General features: G+C 39.2%; 1 protein-coding gene across 1 annotated transcript in view; it reads right to left on the bottom strand.

Moving 5' to 3' along the window:
* Positions 1–2,650: 2,650 nt before the first annotated feature.
* Positions 2,651–20,148, bottom strand: part of GTF2F2 (general transcription factor IIF subunit 2) — a 148,429-nt gene continuing 130,931 nt past the window's right edge. Inside the window, exons 7-8 of the mRNA XM_045869481.2 lie at positions 19,605–19,748; positions 2,651–3,312 (exon numbers count right to left, since the gene is read on the bottom strand). Of these exons, the coding sequence (XP_045725437.1) occupies positions 3,193–3,312; positions 19,605–19,748 (264 nt within the window). The 3' untranslated portion in view covers positions 2,651–3,192. The remainder of the gene's footprint in view (positions 3,313–19,604; positions 19,749–20,148) is intronic.

Genomic DNA, 20,148 nt, shown 5'->3' with positions numbered 1-20,148 from the left:
GTCCTTGTTAATTTAGATGATTTCTAACAAAGCCAGATAAAAGCTGTTGATTTTCTTATAATAAATTATTAAAGGCTTATGCCGCCGTCTATCAGATTTACATGGTACTACTGTACTATGGATGGTGGTACTTGCTCAAAGACCAGGAAGTAGGAAGAAGAAAAGATGGAAATATGTGAAGAAAAGGAAGATTAAAAAGCAATCTCTGATTCCTCCTACACATGAAAATATTAGGCTTAGGAACCTGCTCTGACCCACTTCAGAAAGAAAACTGAGTTGAAAAGAAAACGAGCTTATCATCTCCTGGACTCGGACACAAATGCTAGGGAAAATGGCCAATGTACTGGGATGAAAGGTGGGTGCCCAGCCCCCATGAAGGCTGACTATAAGGCAGTGCCCCTTCAGCCCAGTGCCCCCGCCTCCTATCACATTCCACAGGGGTCCTTAACTCCTATGGAGGTCGAAGAAAGCTACTCTTAGGCTGTGCACACTACCTGGGTACTTGAAGTGCAGCAGGGATGAAAATTTTAGCAAGGGGATCTTGACTTTAAAGGAGGGAGCTCAGTTTTCATCCTGTGTTTGTATTAGAGATGCCAAAGACAAACTCCTTTGCTCTCACAACTTCTTCTGGGGTCTGCATCATTTTCCTGGAGGGGAGGATTTGTGTGTGGAGGGAAGATTTCTGGAAAAGTAAACTCTGGTATTCACTTTGGCCAAAGGTAGAATTCTCCTCAAAGAGGGATCAGGTCTCATGACAGTGTGGTGGGAAGGAAATGGTTCTATAAAATGGTCATTGTCTACCTCTCAGAGCTATTTCTGAGCATAAAATGAGATATTTTAGAGCATTTAACACACTGCCAGCCACGTAAGGGCCTGATAAGTGTTTACTCTTATTTCACTGATAAGTACCAACAATGATGAAAGTAAGCTCCAAAGAAAATTTGTTCATAGACCTTTAGGAACAACTCCAACTCTGCTGAACTCCTTTAAGGGCTGCTTATGATACAACAGAGCAAAACCTGTTTTCTTTTTTAAGATCTATCATTTTAGAAGTTACTGTGGCAACATGTAATTTCAAATCTTTCCAATGCCCAGCAACCATAATATATTTATTACAATTTGTTGGTTAAAGCATCCCTTAAGTGTGTGTAACGGCGGAGTTTAACTAAATCACCTTTGAAACATGGCCCTCCTGTGCTCTTATGATGTGACATCTTACCAGATGTGTATCTTTCTTACTAGCTTTCCTCTCTCGATCTCACAGTGGTTATAAGGGCTTAGGACTCCTCCTTCCTGATAGTTGGCTGTCGAAAGCATGTTTATAGAGCAAGAGAGTTCTGAAATAAAAGAATAAAGGAACCCAGAGAGAGTCTCCTTCATTGCCATATTTTAGTATTAAATAGGAAAGCAATTTCAAAAAATCTAATCAGGAATGGTACCAGTCTACCGCCTAGATTAGCTATGCCACTGAATGGGTAACAAGTGTTGAAGAGACTAGAGCAGATACTGTCAGGTGTGATGAGGTAAAAGATACCTAAACTAAGCTGAAGACACCAGATCTGCAGAAATACCAGAGCAGAGCCTCAGAGGAGACACAGCTCGGCTAGCAGCTACACAGTTCAATCTGGCAGCCACTGTCACCATAAAAACTAAAGACAGAGGGAGAGCACACAGAGGTCTGTTTCAGGGCAGGACCAAACATCAAAAAAAGACAAGGTTTGGGGGGAAGATATATGCTATGAACCAAGCACATGACAGATATCCAAGATTCTCAGTTCTCTACAGATTTGTCACACCATTATCCATCTGCTTCCTGACACTCAGTCTCCGCCAGAAACTGAAAGGTAAGGGGGATACATTTGGTTCCTGCACCAGAACAAAGTAGAATAAGACCACTCTCCCTCACCAGAATTTTATTTCACAGCGGGAATGCAAAGATAAACATTTTCTCAATGCAGTAGTACTCAACCTCAGCATGCTGGTGTTCTCCTGCTGAAAATCAAATAATACGGGAAAATATTTATCTCAATGGATAGGTTTCTCCTTGATTTGCCTTAATTATATAACATTTTCTTAAATTTTTGGCATTTGCTACTTCTTGGTTGCAAGCATACAGAAGCAACTGACAAAATGAACAAATAAAAGCCACTTTTTGTGTTTAATTTGTTAAAGCTTCTTTTGTTTTGGTGGTCTTGCTTGTGGGGATGCTTGTTTCTGTGCCCGCCTAACACATATCAGCCTCACCCCTACAACCTCTGTTAGTTTGTCAACATCATTTGTCAGGCGAGTCAATACCTGCCAGCTGAGTATGCAGCAAAATTCTGGAGCAAAGTTGGTTTCTGAGAAGCTGATAATCTGGACGGGGGAGACATATCTTGAATTACTGGAAAAATATTTAATTTCTAATTCTTTTAAAAGCAAAATTAAAGAGGGGCACCAGGTTGGCTCAGTCGGTAGACCATGTGACTCTTGATTGCGGGGTTGTGAGTTCGAGTCCTGTGTTGGGTGTAGAGATTACTTAAATAAATCTTTTAAAAAATAAATAAAAGCAAATAAAAGAGATACTTATTGGCCAAGATTTTTTCCATTTTTCATGTCACTAACACTAGGGTAAAATATGCAAGCTAATGATGAAAACTGCTATCTTAGGTACAAACATAAATGCTCTCTTCTTTATTAATGGGTGTAACTATGAAACATGATCACCTGTAAAAATAAATAAATAAAGACAGCTTTGTTCTTTGACAATTTCAGAATAAGGAACTTTGGCTTTTTATTCCTTTTAAGACTTTCTGTAGTTGACTACTTTTTTCTTGCTTTGCCATTCACTTTGGATTTGTATCACCTCAGATCCTCAGAGATAAAACAAGGACAGAGAGTCCTCATTTAGAAAACATTTCCTAGTTTTACATTTAAAAGTCAATAAAAAGAAAAACCTTCTTAACCCCCCCAACCCCTCACCCCATTCTGAATAATCTAGTTTAATGAAAGCCTATAAATAAATTTTTTTCCCTCAAAAAAACACTTGAGTAACTTTACAAGAATTATTGTTTAAAAAATTTACCTAGGGAAATTAAAGTTCCAGTCATTTTACCCCTACAACAGATGGTACTCAAGTATTTGAGTATCAGTGGTGCTTCTTCAGCTCATCACCCTTTAGTTGTTCTGTTAGCATGCTGGTTAAGAGTCTCCTTAATCACTCTTTTCTTCTCCTTGATAATGTCTATACTCTGGCTTCAGCTCCCATGTGTTTTTGTGGGTCCCTTTTACATTCTGAACGCCAATTTCTTTCAAGATTTCCTTTAGGTACCCCTAAAAACAAAACAAAAACAACCCAAGATGAGACTATGAAGGTGAAACAAAATTTAAAATAAAGCCATACACCAAACCACACTCACAAGTAATACAAATTATGATCTTGAAAGCTCAGCAAGATTTCTCTATAAAGATGTTCAATAAACTGCCTCTTGGTTCTATACATGCAGTACATGATAACTGTGTTAAATATACACTCATTTGCATTAAAGGGAGTGGAAGTCTGGAATGCCAATGACCCGAGAGCTTAAAAAAAAAGTCTAGAGGAAAATACACTAGAAAGTTACTGGTGCTCACTGTTCACTAAGATGACACAGTATACCACGTGTGATCTTCCCTTGAATTCAGTGGCCTCACTCAGTTGACGGTTGGATAGGGTTATTCTTGGATTAGAGCCAGTCATTTCAGAAGCAGGAGCATATATAAAAAAACAACAAATATTTTTGGGACGATGATGTTCTAGAAAGCAAGCACATGACAGGCATCCAGAATTCTCAATTCTAAGGTGACTTTTCAAATTTGCTATCAGGCCACTTGTTTTTCCTGTGTAATAAGAAAGGTTATTATTCATCTTTAGTATTGTTTTGATCTTGGCCAAGCTTGCCAAGAGACAGGGTAAGGAATAAGAAATGATAGTAAGACATACTAAAATCCATGGGGCCTGCCAGTTTTCTCATGGTTGGCTCCTCCAGAGGAAAGAGGTGAGCAATGACATAGCGCAGAACTCTGTTTTATGTCATTTTAGGTCCCTCCAAATTCAATACACATTAACCAAATGATTACTATATTCAGGGAAATGATGGCTATGGACAAATATAATACCAAACCCTACCTTTACTTGCCAATGCCCAAGGCCAAAAAGCATTCCACTATAAATTAACCCATTAAATTACAGTACTTCCTTCTTGGCGATAGAGAGAAAAGTTAATTATTTATGTGTTTTTTGGGGCTCCTGGGTGGCTCAGTCGGTTAAGTGTCTGCCTTCGGCTCAGGTCATGATCTCGGGGTCCTGGGATTGAGCCCCGCATCCTTGTGGTTGGGCTTCCTGCTCAGTGGGGAGTCTGCTTCTCTCTATCTGCCCCTGCCCCTGCTTGTGTCCTCCCTCTCTCTCTTATGCACTCTTTCTCAAATGAATAAATAAAATCTTTTTTTTTTTTTAAAGATTTTATTTATTTATTTGACAGAGAGAGAGAGATAGTGAGAGCAGGAACACAAGCAGGGGGAGTGGGAGAGGGAGAAGCAGGCTCCCCGCCGAGCAGGGAGCCCGATGCGGGGCTTGATCCCAGGACCCTGGGATCATGACCTGAGCCGAAGGCAGACGCTTAACGACTGAGCCACCCAGGCGCCCCAATAAAATCTTTTTAAAAAAAGTGTTTTTTCCCCTGCAGAACCAATCTAGTAATATTTTGTGTATATGCTTCAGAGAACCAGTTAAAGTACTAGTGACTCACCCTGTTGATGTAATGGAGATTATAATATGTAAATATGTAATATGTAAAGGAGATGTAACATTTTTTTATTTATTGAAATGAGGCACTGATTAGAAAAATGGTTGAGAAGCTCTTACAGAAATAATATTTAAGGCAGTGCTCTTCCTGGGGCTGGACTACTTGCCCTAGAACCTCATGGGAAACTTGTTAAATAAACCTCTCATCTTAGGCCTAGTGAATCAAAATCTCTGGGGCCAGGCCTGGGAATCTGCATTTTCACAAGCCTCTAAGAGACTCTGATTTAACTACACTAAAGCTCCAACGCATTTGCTTTAAGGTTCATCCAGCTCTAACACTCTAGGATCTTGAGTCCTCGAAGTGTTGCTTAGCTCTATGAGCCTCACAACTGCTGGGGATTCTGTGTTAACGAACACAATCGAATACCACCTTACACTGACTGGTATAATGCTCTACTGTTTAAATCCTTTCATTTAGGGGTGGGTTTTCACCTAGACACAACAGCTGATTAACACTGGAACTACATGGCCCTGGATGGCTTAGCTTCCCATTCCAGGAGCCACGGCCCAGCAGGTGGCAGCAACGAATCAAATGAGGCCTGGGTTTCCCCAGGAAGAAGGCTGCTTGCCTCCCACACTTTCTGCAGTTGCCCTCACTAAGGGATCTGTGCCAATGAGTAAGCATAAAGGCTCAAGCCATCCAGGTAATATGCACATCTGCTATCTGCTACTTCAAATCACATTTTTAAAATGAGACACTGTTCATAAGCTACTTTCTAATTAAACAGTATTCATAAAGGGAAAATGATGTTCTGGACACAAAGGGTTTTCAGCTTAGATGCCAAGAATGACATCTTTGTAAAATTCCAAAGGATGATTTATTGTGAGGCTGGCTACGAACCTGCACACAAACAATCGAACAACTGGCTGCATTGCTCTGGGTCAAAACTGAAAAGAGCAATCGCTGGGAGTGCTGTGGTTGTGAGACAGGAGCTCTCTGGGGTCCAAGTCTAGCGTGCCCATTCGGAAGCCAGATACAAAACACGAAAAGCCTCAAAAGGGTTAAACACAAGATAGTGAAGTCTCAAGTGTACAAATTCAGTTGCTTTCATGTATAGTCCACACTCATTTTGTTAAATTAATATAAGGCTATGGAATATTTTGTTTTCTTAATGAAAAGTCACTCTTTATTTCCTTTTCAAGAATAAGAACAGAATGAGATATTCAGTCTGTCAGTTTGTCAGGTAACGAGATGGGATTAGGGTCACAGTATCTAGCCATGGTACAGAATTCTTTTTTTTTTTTTGGTGGAAGGTGGGGAAGGGGACATTTCTGGAGTTTTAGAATGTTCTAAACTGCAACCTAAAGTCATTTTACTCTAACCAAATGAATTAATTTGGCACAACTCATTAGTAGAGAAAGTAATAGTAATGATAGGGTAACACAGGTCACAAAAGTCCCTGAAGGAAAGACACAGGTAGGGAACAGTGAGACCATGTCATTCCTCTGTTGAAAAAAAAATTTTTTTTAAAGATTTAATTTATTTGAGAGAGAGAGAGAGCATGTGCACAAGTGGGGGTAAGGGCAGAGGCAGAAGGAGAAGCAAACTCCCCGCTGAGCAGGGAGCCTGACACGGGGCTCATTCCCAGGACCCTGGGATTGTGACCTGAGCTGAAAGCAGACATTTAACCTGTTGAAAATTTTTTAATGACTTCCCCTTTGGCCTACAGGTTAAATTCCATACTCCTTCACAGGCATCCATGCAGGCCTGCCTTTTCTCTTTGGCCTCAACTTCTAAGAATTCCCTGAACATATACTTGTCACTTCTGTGTCTACACGCTTCTAGTTTTCTCCATATGCTATTCCCTTTCCCTGTCATGCTTATCCCCTTACCTCAAATCTGAACTCTTCATCCTTGAAGACTCTGCACGAATGTCACTCTCTCGGACCACCTTTCCCTAACAGTCCCACCTCTTAGATCTACATTTCACACTCTATGTACTTCAGTGATAGCCCTCATACTACACTATAACCCTTGACTCACATGCCTCTCTCCCATCAAACCATGTGCTCCTATTACAGTGGCTGCCTGTACATCAGAGTCTCAGTGCACTTACACTGAATAAATAGGGTATGCTTAAGAGTAAACAAGAGAACTAAGAGGATTTAGTGGGGGAGGTGTTTGAGGTAAGATCACTTAGAAGGTCCATAGGACTAAACTCTAGTTCTTTTCATTTTTAGAACTCAGGCTCTAATTAACTTACAGGGCAATGAGAAATACAAGTTGACTGATTAAATTGTATTATCTGAATGATATTTATTATTAAAAATCTTATTATAGTGGTAAAATATTGTTGGGAACAAAGCCATCTGAGGGGGAAATTTTAAATATTCTAACAGGATTGAAGATCAATTGGCAATCTAACTTTCCTTCTATAAAAATTCATATACTCTAGAAATATTTATTTTAGAACCTACTACGGGCCAGACAGAGTGGCAGCACAGTCAGTCTTCATCCTCAAGAGTTCATGATTTAAGAGTAGGGTGTGTGAGCGGGGAGGCAAAGGCACAGAAGCCGGCAATCACAAACTCAAGCGCAGAAGTAAGGACATATATATACAGGATATCATGGGAGCACTGAGAAGGGGCATTTAAGCCAGCTGCAGTCATGATCTTAGGTTTTGAGGATGTGTATTTGATCCTTTGAATTGAATGGCAATTCTGTGCGGAGATCAGGAGATACTAGTTCTTCTCCTCTCCTACTAAACAATGACTTTCCAATTTAATCTTTTGCCTGACCACCTGCATTTTAAACAAAGGATTCTAGACCTCGGTAGATCACTTTATGTGACACAGGATTGGAGAGATTTCTCATTACTGCTATGTGCAGTGCTGCAGAACAAGATCTGAAATAATAAACTGGCTCAGGTCCAGCAACCCTTCGTCAAAGGGATGTGTGGGAGAGTATGTCTGAATTGCAGAGAAAAAAGGGATAGAGCGTAACAGCTTCCTTGGAAGGAAAAGGCAAAGCAAATACTGGACCAAAGAGGTCAAGTGATTAGGATGTGATTTGCATATTTGTGGGTCAAGATAACACTGTGGTGGCCCAAAAGCCAGAAATCCACAGATCAAATTCCTACCCTCCCCCAAATCACGACAAACCTACGTAGAGTCACAAGGCACAGTAGCCTACTACTGCAGTCTTTCTCTTTCTCCTCCCCCCACCCACCCTTTCCGTCCACCCCCACCATTTCTCATATCATCTTTTCCTCTACTGCTCTGCCAACCAATTCCCAAACCAGGAATTTCGGTTAAGTGTTATGTATATAATAATGAACTAACTGTATCTAAATTCCTAGAAATTGGTAAAAAACATGTACCTTTGACAAAGAGCTGATCACCAACTATTAATGCTTTAGGTGAGCAAATAATATGACCCTGTTAAATGTCTAGTCACAAAATCTCCCCAGAGAGGTTGGACTGAATAGACAATATGCAATCTATACCAAAGATGGCACTGGTTAATGCCAGTCACTAAAGGAAGTCACTATATGCTTTTTATAAAGTGATCCAACAAGGCAAGAGGGGCATTATCAGAAAACAGTGTGGAGGTTCCTCAAAAAGTTGAAAATAGAGCTACCATACAATCCAGCAATTGCACTACTGGGTATTTACCCCAAAGATACAAATGTAGGGATCCAAAGGGGTACGCGTACCCCGATGTTTATAGCAGCAATGTCCACAACAGCCAAACTGTGGAAAGAGCCAAGATGTCCATCGACAGATGAATGGATAAAGAAGATGTGGTATATATATACAATGGAATATTATGTAGCCATCAAAAGGAATGAGATCTTGCCATTTTCAACGACATGGATGGAACTGGAGGGTATTATGCTGAGCGAAATAAGTCAATCACAGAAAGACATGTATCATATGACCTCAGTGATACGAGGAATTCTTAATCTCAGGAAACAAACTCAGGGTTGCTAGAGTGGTGGGGGGTGGGAGGGATGGGGTGGCTGGGTGATAGACATTGGGGAGGTATGTGCTATGGTGAGCACTGTGTTGAATCACAGATCTGCACCTCTGAAACAAATAAAACAATATATGTTAAAAAATAAAAAGAAGAAGAAGATAGGAGGAGGGGAAGAATGAAGCGGGGGAAATCGGAGGGGTAGACGAACCGTGAGAGACGATGGACTCTGAAAAACAAACTGAGGGTTCTAGAGGGGAGGGGGGTGGGAGGATGGGTTAGCCTGGTGGTGGGTATTGAGGAGGGCACATTCTGCATGGAGCACTGGGTGTTATGCACAAACAATGAATCATGGAACACTTCATCTAAAACTAATGATGTAATGTATGGGGATTAACATAAGAATAAAAATCCAATTAATAGTACCAAAAAAAAAAAAAGAGGGGCATTATCAGTTCTGTGTAATTTCAAAGTATCATTTCAAGCGATCTGTGTGATTAAAACAGAGGACTTCTTGATAAAGATGTTAGTGGCTCCAAGGCACAAAATTCTTTCATTAAAAAAACAAACTACACATTAGGCATAAGCTGTTAACAGAGGCAACATATGTTCTTACTCCTTTAGATAGAGAAAACTGCAAACAGGATAGGGAAGGGGACGTTGGGGATTCTCTGGGACATGGGCCATGTTCGTATTTTTATTCTCTTTTCCTTCTGGTTTCACCCCCACCTTCCTACTAGACCCCACTCCCCATCCGTCTTCCGCTCACACAGGCTGCATTCCTCCCCATGTAAAACTCTGAGAAGCAGAGACAATGGGTAATGAAGTGGTCGAGGCACAAGCCCTATCTTATGGCTTAATCCAAATTCTGGAAAAGCAATTTATTATTGCATGAATATTTGTGTGCTGGTAAATCATCTCACTCTTATTAACACTTTATCTGCCTAACACTGGCAAATGATTCCTGTTTGCAAATATCAGATGAACAAAGTTTACCTCCTTTGGGCCAAAACTTTTAATTTAACTATTTGTTTAAAGATGTGCTTTCTAAACTGTATTTTTTTTTTTGGCTCAGGTCATGATCTCAGGACCCTGGGACTGAGCCCTACATCAGGCACCTGCTCGGCAGGGAGTCCGCTTCTCCCTCCACCCCTCCCCTCTGCTTGTGATCGCTCTCTCTCACTCTCTCAAATAAACACATAAAATCTTTTTTAAAAAACCCTGTATTTGTTTATTTGTATGCTAAACATAACTTAACTTTGGAATACTGCAAGATATTCCAAGGCTGAGATATGATGGCTTTCAACTGGGAAAAGTGTATACATATATAGCTAATGTTGAAACTGTTATAATTAGGAAAATACAATCAGAAATATTCAAAATGTAACCAAGTAGCAAAAACTAAAATTCCTTTTGAAATTTAAATATGTGGAATTTAAGAAACAAAACAGATGAACATAGGGGAAGGGAAGGAAAAATAAAATAAGACAAAAAACAGAGAGGGAGGCAAACCATAAGAGACTCTTAATTATAGGGAACAAACAGGGTTGCTGGAGGGGAGGTGGGTGAGGGGATGGGGTAATTGGGTGATGGGCATTAAGGAGGGCACTCGAAGTAATGAGCACTGGGTGTTGTATGCAACTGATGAATCACTGAATTCTACCTCTGAAACTAATAATACAGTATATGTTAATTAAATTGCATTTAAATAAAAAATAAAATAGAGGGGCGCCTGGGTGGCTCAGTCGGTTAAGCGGCTACCTTCGGCTCAGGTCATGATCCCGGGGTCCTGGGATCGAGCCCCGCGTCGGGCTCCCTGCTCAGTGGGGAGCCTGTTTCTCCCTCTCCCTCTGCCTGTTACTCTGCCTACTTGTGCTCTCTGTCAAATAAATAAATCTTTTAAGAAATAAAAAATAAAATAGAAAAAGTGAAAAAAAAATTTAAATATGAATTCTTGCATTTAGAACCATGGCAACTATCTATTAGTGCATTTGGTGTGAAGTATACTTTCAAATGTACAAAAATAAGAAGATATCAATTGGCATAGTTATTATTAGTCCATTTGACTAATAATATGGCAAGGAAAGAGACCTTAGGTATATATTTTACTAACAGAGAATTTTCTGTAAATTAGCTAGCACTCCCAATGCTGAGATATTATTCATCCTTAAAATATTTGGAATAGAGAGTAAAGTTTTACCTTAGGACAACAACAGATAAAAGTTTTTGCTGGCTAAGGATTAAAAAAGGATTGATGACAATCTGGCAGTTAGTTCCTCAGGTTAAACAGAGTTATGAAGTGACTCAGCAATTCCACTCCCAACAGAAAAAAAACAACCTATGCTCACATAAAAACTTGTACATGAATGTTTACAGCAGCTTTATTCATAATAGCCAAAAAGCAGAAACAACTCAAATGTCTATCCATGAGTGAATGGATAAACAAAATGTTGTATATCTCTCTGTAACAGTATACTAGTTGGCAATAAAAAGCAACAAAACACTTATACGTGCCACACTGGGATGACATCTGAAAATATTATGCCTAGATGAAGAAGCCAGTCATAAGATATCACATAGTATATGATTCCATGTATATGAAATGTCCAGAGTAGGCAAATCTACATGGATAGAAAATAAAATTAGTATTCACTTAGGGTAGGGGTGGGAGAAAGGGAAGTGACTGCTAATAGGTATGGGGTTTCTTTCTGAGGTGAAGAAAATGTTCTAAAATTGATTGTGGTGATGGTCATACATCTCTGTGAATGTACTAAAATCCTATGAACTGTAATACAGTAACAATAACTGAAAATACAGATTTTATTTTATTTTTTAAAAAAGATTTTATTTATTTATTTATTTGAGCTTAACTGACTGAGCCACCAGGTGCCCCTGAAAATAAAGATTTTAAATTGGTGCGGGTGGTGGGGGGGAGACCTACCTAGCTCATAACAACAAATTAAGATAACACCATTTTAACTCAATCAGATATAGACAATTATATGATCTCACTGATATGTGGAATTTGAGAAACAAGGTAGAGGATCATAGGGGAAGAGAGGAAAAAATGAAACAAGACGAAACGAGAGAGGGAGACAAACCATAAGAGACTCTTAATCTCAGGAAACAAACTGAGGGTTGCTGGAGGGGGGTGGGGGGGAAGGGGTGGCTGGGTGATGGACACTGGGGAGGGCATGTGTTGTGGGGAGCTCTGTGTTGTGTAAGACTGATGAATCACAGACCTGTACCCCTAAAACAAATAATACATTATATGTTAATAATAATAAAGTTTTTGGGAAACTGGAAAGTAAAATAAATTCCATAACAAAGTCCGTATAGAATATGACATTAAAAAAAGAAAACACCATTTTTTATTACCAAATGATGATGGTAACATTTCCAATAAATAGTGGCTAGCTCTGTGTATCGGCCCCTATGTACTGGAAAATATGATGGAATTAGAATATCTATCTTGGGACATTCTAGAAGGAATGCCTCTGTAAAGCTGCAATACAGAAATGACAGTACAAGGTTTTCTGCCAACAGGCTTATCCTCTGGTATCTCAATTCTCCTGTGAGATAGAGAAACTGGGATGCTGTGAACACTTATGAACACTTATCTTAATCCACAGAGTCATGCTTTCTCTAGTGCTGAGACCAGTGCAAAGAAAATTATCTTTCCTGAGATAATTTCCATAAGGATGGCAAGCCTAAAAACAAGTCCTCCTAACTTGTTCAGGGACTAAATAAAGAAATCAGAAGGCAGTTAATAAGCTTAAAACTTACTTTAACCTTTCTTCAAATCAAAGGATGCTGGAAGGTAGGGAAGATTTTATAACCAATGACATTTTTCAGATTAAATATAAATTTTGTGGCCTACTGCTTAATTAAAAATTCTGGGGCGCCTGGGTGGCTCAGTCGGTTAAGCGTCTGACTTGAGCTCAGGTCATGATCACAGGGTCCTGGGATAGCCCACTTAAGGCTCTGCACTTAGAGGGAGTCTGTTTCTCCCTCTCCCTCTGCCTCTCCCCCTGCTTGTGTTCTCTCTCAAATAAATAAATAAAATCTTTAAAAAAAATTCTATGTAAACTTTGTATATAAATAAATGCCCAATTTTCTTTATCTGGTGCTTATGTTAAAAATATTGCTTTTATCTACATAATATTTCATGTGAAATCTGGACTCAATTGGTTATGTTAGTAAATTCACCTCAAATTTTACCACATTTAGAAATATGGTAAAAAAGGTGAAACAAAGCATATAAGTTAAAGGAGGAAATGTTACTATCCTATATTAAACTTGGTAGTAGATCTATTATTAAAATCTTCTACAGGTAAGTATTAAAATTTCATATGTTTAAATTTCATCCATTTACATTCAATACAAATAGTTAATTTATTTTAGTATGACATTTCATATCCTAAAGCATAACAATAAATCAGGTTCTAACATCATTAATTAGCAAATAATTATTTTTTTAAAAATTTTATTTATTTTTAATTTTTATTTATTTATTTGACAGAGAGAGACACAGTGAGAGAGGGAACACAAGCAGGGGGAGTGGGAGAGGGATAAGCAGGCTTCCCGCTGAGCAGAGAGCCCAATGAGGGGCTCGATCCCAGGACCCTGGGATCATGACCTGAGCCAAAGGCAGACGCTTAACGACTGAGCCACCCAGGCACCCCGCAAATAATTATTTTTTAAGACAGAAGGTTCACAAAAGGCTGTCACTAATATGCTCTGTTGAGAAATTGGTGGTCTTTTTTTTACTAGTATCATTCAAAAATAAAAACTTCCATTTATAGGAAAAATGAACTAAAAGGGATTAAGTGAACAGAAAGGAAACGATAAAGATTTCAGAAAAGAAAAAAAAATGAAGAAAGGAAAGTGTGTATGTCAGAACAAAACATCATATTAAAAACACCACTTATTAAGCAGTAAATTAGGGAATAAGTTTCAAACATTAAAAATACCTATTTTGGATTAGGAACTGAATGAGCTAAGATAAAGCTTAGATCCCATTCTCTTTAATTTAAAGATTTTATTTATTTATTTGAGAGACTGAGTGAGTGAGCATGAGCAGGGGGAGGGGCAGATGGAGAGGAAGAGGAAGAATCTCAAGCAGACTCCGCACTGAGCACAGAGCCCAACTCGGGGCTCAAGCTCATGACCCTGAGATCATGACCTGAGCTGAAATCAAGAGTCAGATACTTAAGTGACTGTGCCACCCAGGCACCCCAATGATGATTCTTAATGAGAAAGCCTGCTGAGAGAGACATTAGTTTTTTTTTTCCCCCTATTAAAAAGGGGTTTCTATTGTCAGAAAAATATTTTCCTTGCTTGTCTACGTATAAATGCACATGTCTGAATACATAAGAGGCAATGTGGTAAGAGATATTCCTAGACTGAAGTCAGCACAACTGGGGTCAAGTCACTAGGCAACTCCTTCTCTGGGTTTATAAGTGAGAGAGACTAGATAATCTCTAAGATCACTTTTACCTTAAGATCCTGAGTCAGATATACTCACATACACAGATATATGTATATATGCACATAATTTATATGATATATATGTATCATAATTTGTAGTATCCATGTCATGAAGAGGAAACAGGAATACAGTTGTCTGGCTTGAACAATTTAGGGAATGACGGTGTCACTTACTGAAATGGGGAAGTCTGGTGGAAGTCTTTGGAAAGGAAGAGAAATTAGAGTTCTGTTCTGAACATACACAATTTGAGATAACAATGAAATGACTAACACTGACTAGGTGCTAACTCAGGCGGCACAGCACAAATGTGGGCAAGGCAGTGGCCCTGGCTGGCAGAGTACCCCTAACCCCATCTCCTTGGTTCAGGAACGGGCATACCAGCCCCTACCAGGTCAATTAAAATCTTCCCTGGGGTTTTTATTTAAAAAATCAGGACAAATACTCTCTTTTTGCTTAGGGGTTGCTAGCTGTGAGGTGTTTGAGGAGGTCATTTCGGCTACCACAGGGCAAGATCCTGCCTAAAAGTAAAGACAACACACAAGAAAGAATAATGAGGAGAGATATAGAAGGATGGGAAGGGACAGTTCTAATTAAATAATATTAGCAGCTGGATCTAGTCATTGCTAAAGCTAGATGCATTTCTGAACTCCCTAGCTACACGAGCCAATAAATTTTATTTTTTCTTTTTATGAGAGAGACAGAGATGAGGCGGCGGGGGTGGGGGAGGGAGAGAGAGAGAGAGAATGAATCTCAAGTGGGCTCCACATCCAGCACAGAGGCCGATGTGGGGCTCAATCTTATGACCCTGAGATCATGACCCGAGCCAAAATCAAGAGTCGGACACCACCCAGGCGCCCCACAATAAATTTTATTTTTGTTCAAGTTAGTTTGAGTTGCATTTCTATTCTCTGCAACTGAAAGAGTTTCAACCAATTCATAGATCTATAACACCACATACTTGTGTGTGTGTGTGTGTGTGTGTGTGTGTTTTAAAGTAAGCTCTACGCCCAACATAGGGCTTGAACTCATGACCCCAAGATCAAGAGTCACATGCTCCACAAAATGAGCCAGCCAGGGGCCCTTATAACAGCATATACTTATAAATAAAATTTTGTTTTCTGACTGGGGAAATATTCAGTAGGCCAAATTGTCTAGCCATTTTATCCTTTAAAAAAGCCTATCTTCTTGTATCTTACTGAAGCCAAATTTTGCTTAAATTATTTCTACTCATGCCTTTATTTAAGTCTATCTGGAAACAAATTCTGAGGATTAGGTTAACATTGCCTTATTGCTGCAATGGCTTTGTTTACTGAAAGCCCACTTTGTGCAAATAAAACTGCCTATTGAGCATTATTTAGTGCTGAGGAACTTGAGGTATAGACATTAATTGCTTCAAAGTCAAAGCCACCCAAATCTTTGCCTAGTTCTTCCTGTTAATTTGAACTTACTTTAATAAAAAGCATGCAAGTTGCTCGATTACATATTTGAATTAAGCAATGGGTCTGAGGGACTCACATGATAGGGGATTGTTCATTTAAAAAGATCATCAATAATTAAATATAAACTTCCCTGGATCATGCCTAGAAATTGGGGGGATACAAGGAAGTTAGTGGTTTGCTTATAACCAGGACTAATTTTCAATGATACTTTTAGCAGAAAGATGTGGTTCAAGGAACACTGGAAATGGCTGCTATGCCAGAGAACAGGGTGTCAGGGCTCAAAGTGGTCTTGGCAGTTTGGTGTTTCAAAGGGAGCAATTAGATAAAGTTTCGAATGATTTAAGTTTTGAAGGAAATGCTGTGTATGCTTCTATTTTACAGATACAATAAAATATAAAGACTAGACATAACAAATTCAAGGTGAAAGATCAAAGCCTACAGGGGAGAAATAATGGGCTTCTTCTGGTATTTCACATTAAGGAGGGCTTAAAAGCCCAAATTTAAACCACATAAAAACACCCCCCCCCCTTTTTTTTGAAGATTTTATTCATGTATTTGACAGAGAGTGACACAGCGAGAGAGGGAACACAAGCAGGGGGAGCAGAAAAGGGAGAAGCAGGCTTCCCGCCAAGCAGGGAGCTTGATGCGGGGCTCGATCCCAGGACTCTGGGATCATGACCTTAGCAGAAGGCAGACGCTTAATGACTGAGCCACCCAGGTGCCCCATAAAAACACCCCTTTAAATGGGTATCATGTTTCTGACTTTACATCAGTTATCAGAGCTTGGCCTTTTAAAATCAGCGTATTTGCCCTTAATGAGTAACTAACTCCTTGATTGTTTATGCAAGTCACATACTGACCAATGAGAGAGAAAGTCTGCCCATAAGGACAGTTTCTCTGATCAATAGTAATTTTGCTTATAGAAGGGAAGGTTTTTAGGAAGAATACAGAGAGGAAAGAACTGCAAAAACAAGAATAATACCTCAGGTTCCCTCAGAAAGTGTCAAAAATGACATTCCAGGGGCACCTGGGTGGCTCAGTCAGTTAAGCAGCTGCCTTCGGCTCAGGTCATAATCCCAGGGTCCTGGGATCGAGCCCCGCATCGGGCTCCTTGCTACGCGGGGAGCCTGCTTCTCCCTCTGCCTGACGCGCTCCTGCTTGTACTTACTCTCTCCCTCTCTGACAAATAAATAAATAAAATCTTTAAAAAAATTGACATTATAAAGGTCAGAAAGCAGATGGTAACTTAAGAATATAGTAGTCGTGTTAATGACAAAGAGGATGTGTTAAAGTGATAGACTTCATGGTTAGAAATCTATTACCAAAGGGGGCACTGGGACCATCAGAAAATGAGAAAAAGTCTTTAAATACATATACTAAAGAAGTGTTTAATACAAACAAGATCTTTTTTTTTCTCTTTTACACGGGAGCTCAAAAATTTCTTTGTATTAAACATTAAATGTATTTAAATACCCTGTTCAGGACTATTTGTCTAACTGGCAGGGCTGGGACTTGAACTGAGATCCCATTAATCCAAATCCACTGCTCTTTCCATCATTCCAAAAAGCCCCTTTCCTGGATCACTGATCTTCATGCTCTACTCTCCTTCATTCTCCTGGTATTGCTCAGATTAAAATCAAATTAGTAAGGGTGTACTGATGACCAGAAGTATAGACTCACTTATGTCCTGTGAACGTTTTAAAGGGGATAGTTACCTACACGGAGGAGAGCTGGCCTTGGGCCACTTTCTAGGTGAGATTTGCCAATTCAACTCAAAACAAGAGGAGATGAAATAGGAGAGGGAGAGAATCACACATTTAGGGCTGGAAGGGAGCAAAACAATTATCCAGTCCAATTTCCTCAATTTCAGGAATGGAAGGAACTTTCTCAGATTCCAATGGGGTAGGTAAATGGCAGAACTGAACCCATGCTGACCACTTTCTGCCCCCTCCTCTAGGGGGAGGTAACTGTAACCCTGTCATTCCACACTTCCTTGAGACTGGCTCTCTGTCCCCCTCTCCTGCCATAAGTGATATGAGGCCTGTTGAATCCACCCAAGTAAAAATGGTAGTCCTTGGATAATGAGGATGGGGCCATTTCCTTTTTATCAGATCAATTCCTCTGATATTTACTGAATTTCTACTACGTTTATGATGTAGAGTGTATAAATATTTAAGGGTATGACTAATATACAACCCTGTCTTCAAGAACTTTATGCTTGCTGAGGCAATTTAGTCTCTAAATAATAAGACTATTATAAAATAATTTAGTTTGTAGATTAGTGGTTAATAAGCTCCTTAAGGTTCCCAGGCCCTCTATGAGAATCTGATATTAACTATGGATTTGCTCCCCAGAAAAACCCACATATTTTTGCACATATTCAGGAGATTACTGGATCTCATAAAACCCACCTACTGACCATGAGTTAAGAAGCTCTATTTTGAGAGATTCACTGTGTACCTCTACATAAAAATTATCTGAAAAACCAAATCTTCAGTATCAAAGCCTTAGAAACAGCATTTCAAACTAGATTTAAAGAAAAATTAAAATAGAATAATTCATTAGGTAAGCCATGTTTTTTCTGCCTTTAATGAAGTTTATCCCTGTGAATGTAAACTTCATATATATTATATATATATGTGTGTGTCTGTGTGTATGTATGTGTGTGTGTGTGTCTGTGTATGAAAAGGCCATTCTGGAAACTGAATGCAAACAATATATTCTTATGGAATAATGTACACACAAAAATTAGATTTGGGAAAATAAGTATTTGTAGAAGGGACATTTAGATGACATTAGAGAAAGCAATTTCTTTGCTTTCCAATTTCTTAACATGGAACAACATATTGTTTTTAAAGTTTATTCATTTTGCATCAAAGGAAAGGGATAACTAGTATTTCTCTCAATTAAGAAAGTCGAATGGAAGGAAATGTGACTTGGAGCTTGGAGAAAAGGGGTTTAGATCCCTTATTTGTTACCCGTATTTTAAATGGATTAGAAATAACAAACTGTTAGCAAACAGGCACAGAAGTCTGGCGCAGGGATAAAAATTGATCATTTATAGAACAACCATAAACTTTCTAAAACATCAATTTATTAAATTTTTCCTTAAAAATCCCAACCACAACCTCAACAAGCACTGTGGGGCAGAACAGCTCAAGTTGAAAAGGACCTAATGCTAGTGCTAGGAAATTCTGATTAAAAAAAAAAAATCCATTAGAGAATAGCCCACATGACACGATAAACCCCCTCATCATGACAGATCAGTATGGCTCTTAAAAGAATACAGTTCTTGGGCGCCTGGGTGGCTCAGTTGGTTGAGCGACTGCCTTCGGCTCAGGTCATGATCCTGGAGTCCCGGGATCGAGTTCCGCATCAGGCTCCTTGCTCAGTGAGGAGTCTGCTTCTCCCTCTGACCCTTTCCCCCTCATGCTCTCTCTCTCTCTCAAATAAATAAATAAAATCTTTAAAAAAAAAAAAAAAGAATACAGTTCTTTTACGGGGCACATTTTCAAATAAATAAAGGAAGTTTTGGAGGGAGCTAGGGGAACAAAAGAAAGACTAGAAATGGTATCAATACAGACTTCAGGCTTAATGTCAATGATCAGTATTAAGACATCTTTTCTGAGTGTTGAAAATAAACCCTGACGTTAGCACAGGTGCATGTGAACTACTTCATCTATGATACCCTTCTCTTCAGAACATCCTCTAAGTGAAGGACTTATTGACTTATTTATTTATTTTATTACGTTATGTTAATCCCCATACATTACATCATTAGTTTCGGATGTAGCGTTCCATGATTCATTGTTTGCGTATAACACTCAGTGCTCCATTCAGCATGTGCCCTCTTTAATACCCATCACCAGGCTAACCCATCCCCCCCCAACCCCCTTGAAGGACATATTTAAAGGATCAATGTGAGAAAATACATACCACAGGCTGTTTTGTGATGTCCACCAAGTCCTTAAGATTATAATATTGATGTTTCTCAAATGCAGAAAATAGCATGTCTAAAACGTGTTGTTTATCAGCTCGAGCTCGTTTTCCATCTTCTTTCTTTTTCCTTTCATATTCAATCTAGGTGCAAACAGCAAAATAATAAAGGCATCAATCCAACATGCTCACTCTAAAATACAGGCATTCTCTTTTTAGTCACCCCCCCCCAAAAAGGATTAATTTCAAGTTGCAAGGCAGCAGATTAAAGAGCAGTCAGTGGGTTCAGAACCTGGGTCTTCACTGCTCCTGGGGCTCCTTCAACCTTGAAGGATCTACGAAGGTATTAACAAGCCTACCCATAAACCACCTTCATTCTTTTCTCAGGCTTTATATATAATGTCTCCATTTGCCCCCAAATAGCTTTTGTTTGCCAAATTAGAACAATTCAGTGTGGCTACTGATTAGGTCATGTTGATCAGAAAGTCCAACTTGCAGTTTCTTTTGTTTTTGATTACCCCAAATACAGTAAAATAGTTCCTCT

This window comes from Mirounga angustirostris, unplaced genomic scaffold (genome assembly GCF_029215605.1).
Source record: "Mirounga angustirostris isolate CCGP_5_RB_7025 unplaced genomic scaffold, mMirAng1.0.hap1 SCAF_3, whole genome shotgun sequence".
Classification (NCBI taxonomy): Eukaryota; Metazoa; Chordata; class Mammalia; order Carnivora; family Phocidae; genus Mirounga; species Mirounga angustirostris.
The sequence above is the reverse complement of the archived record's forward strand: the minus strand, read 5'-3'. Positions and strand labels throughout refer to the sequence as shown.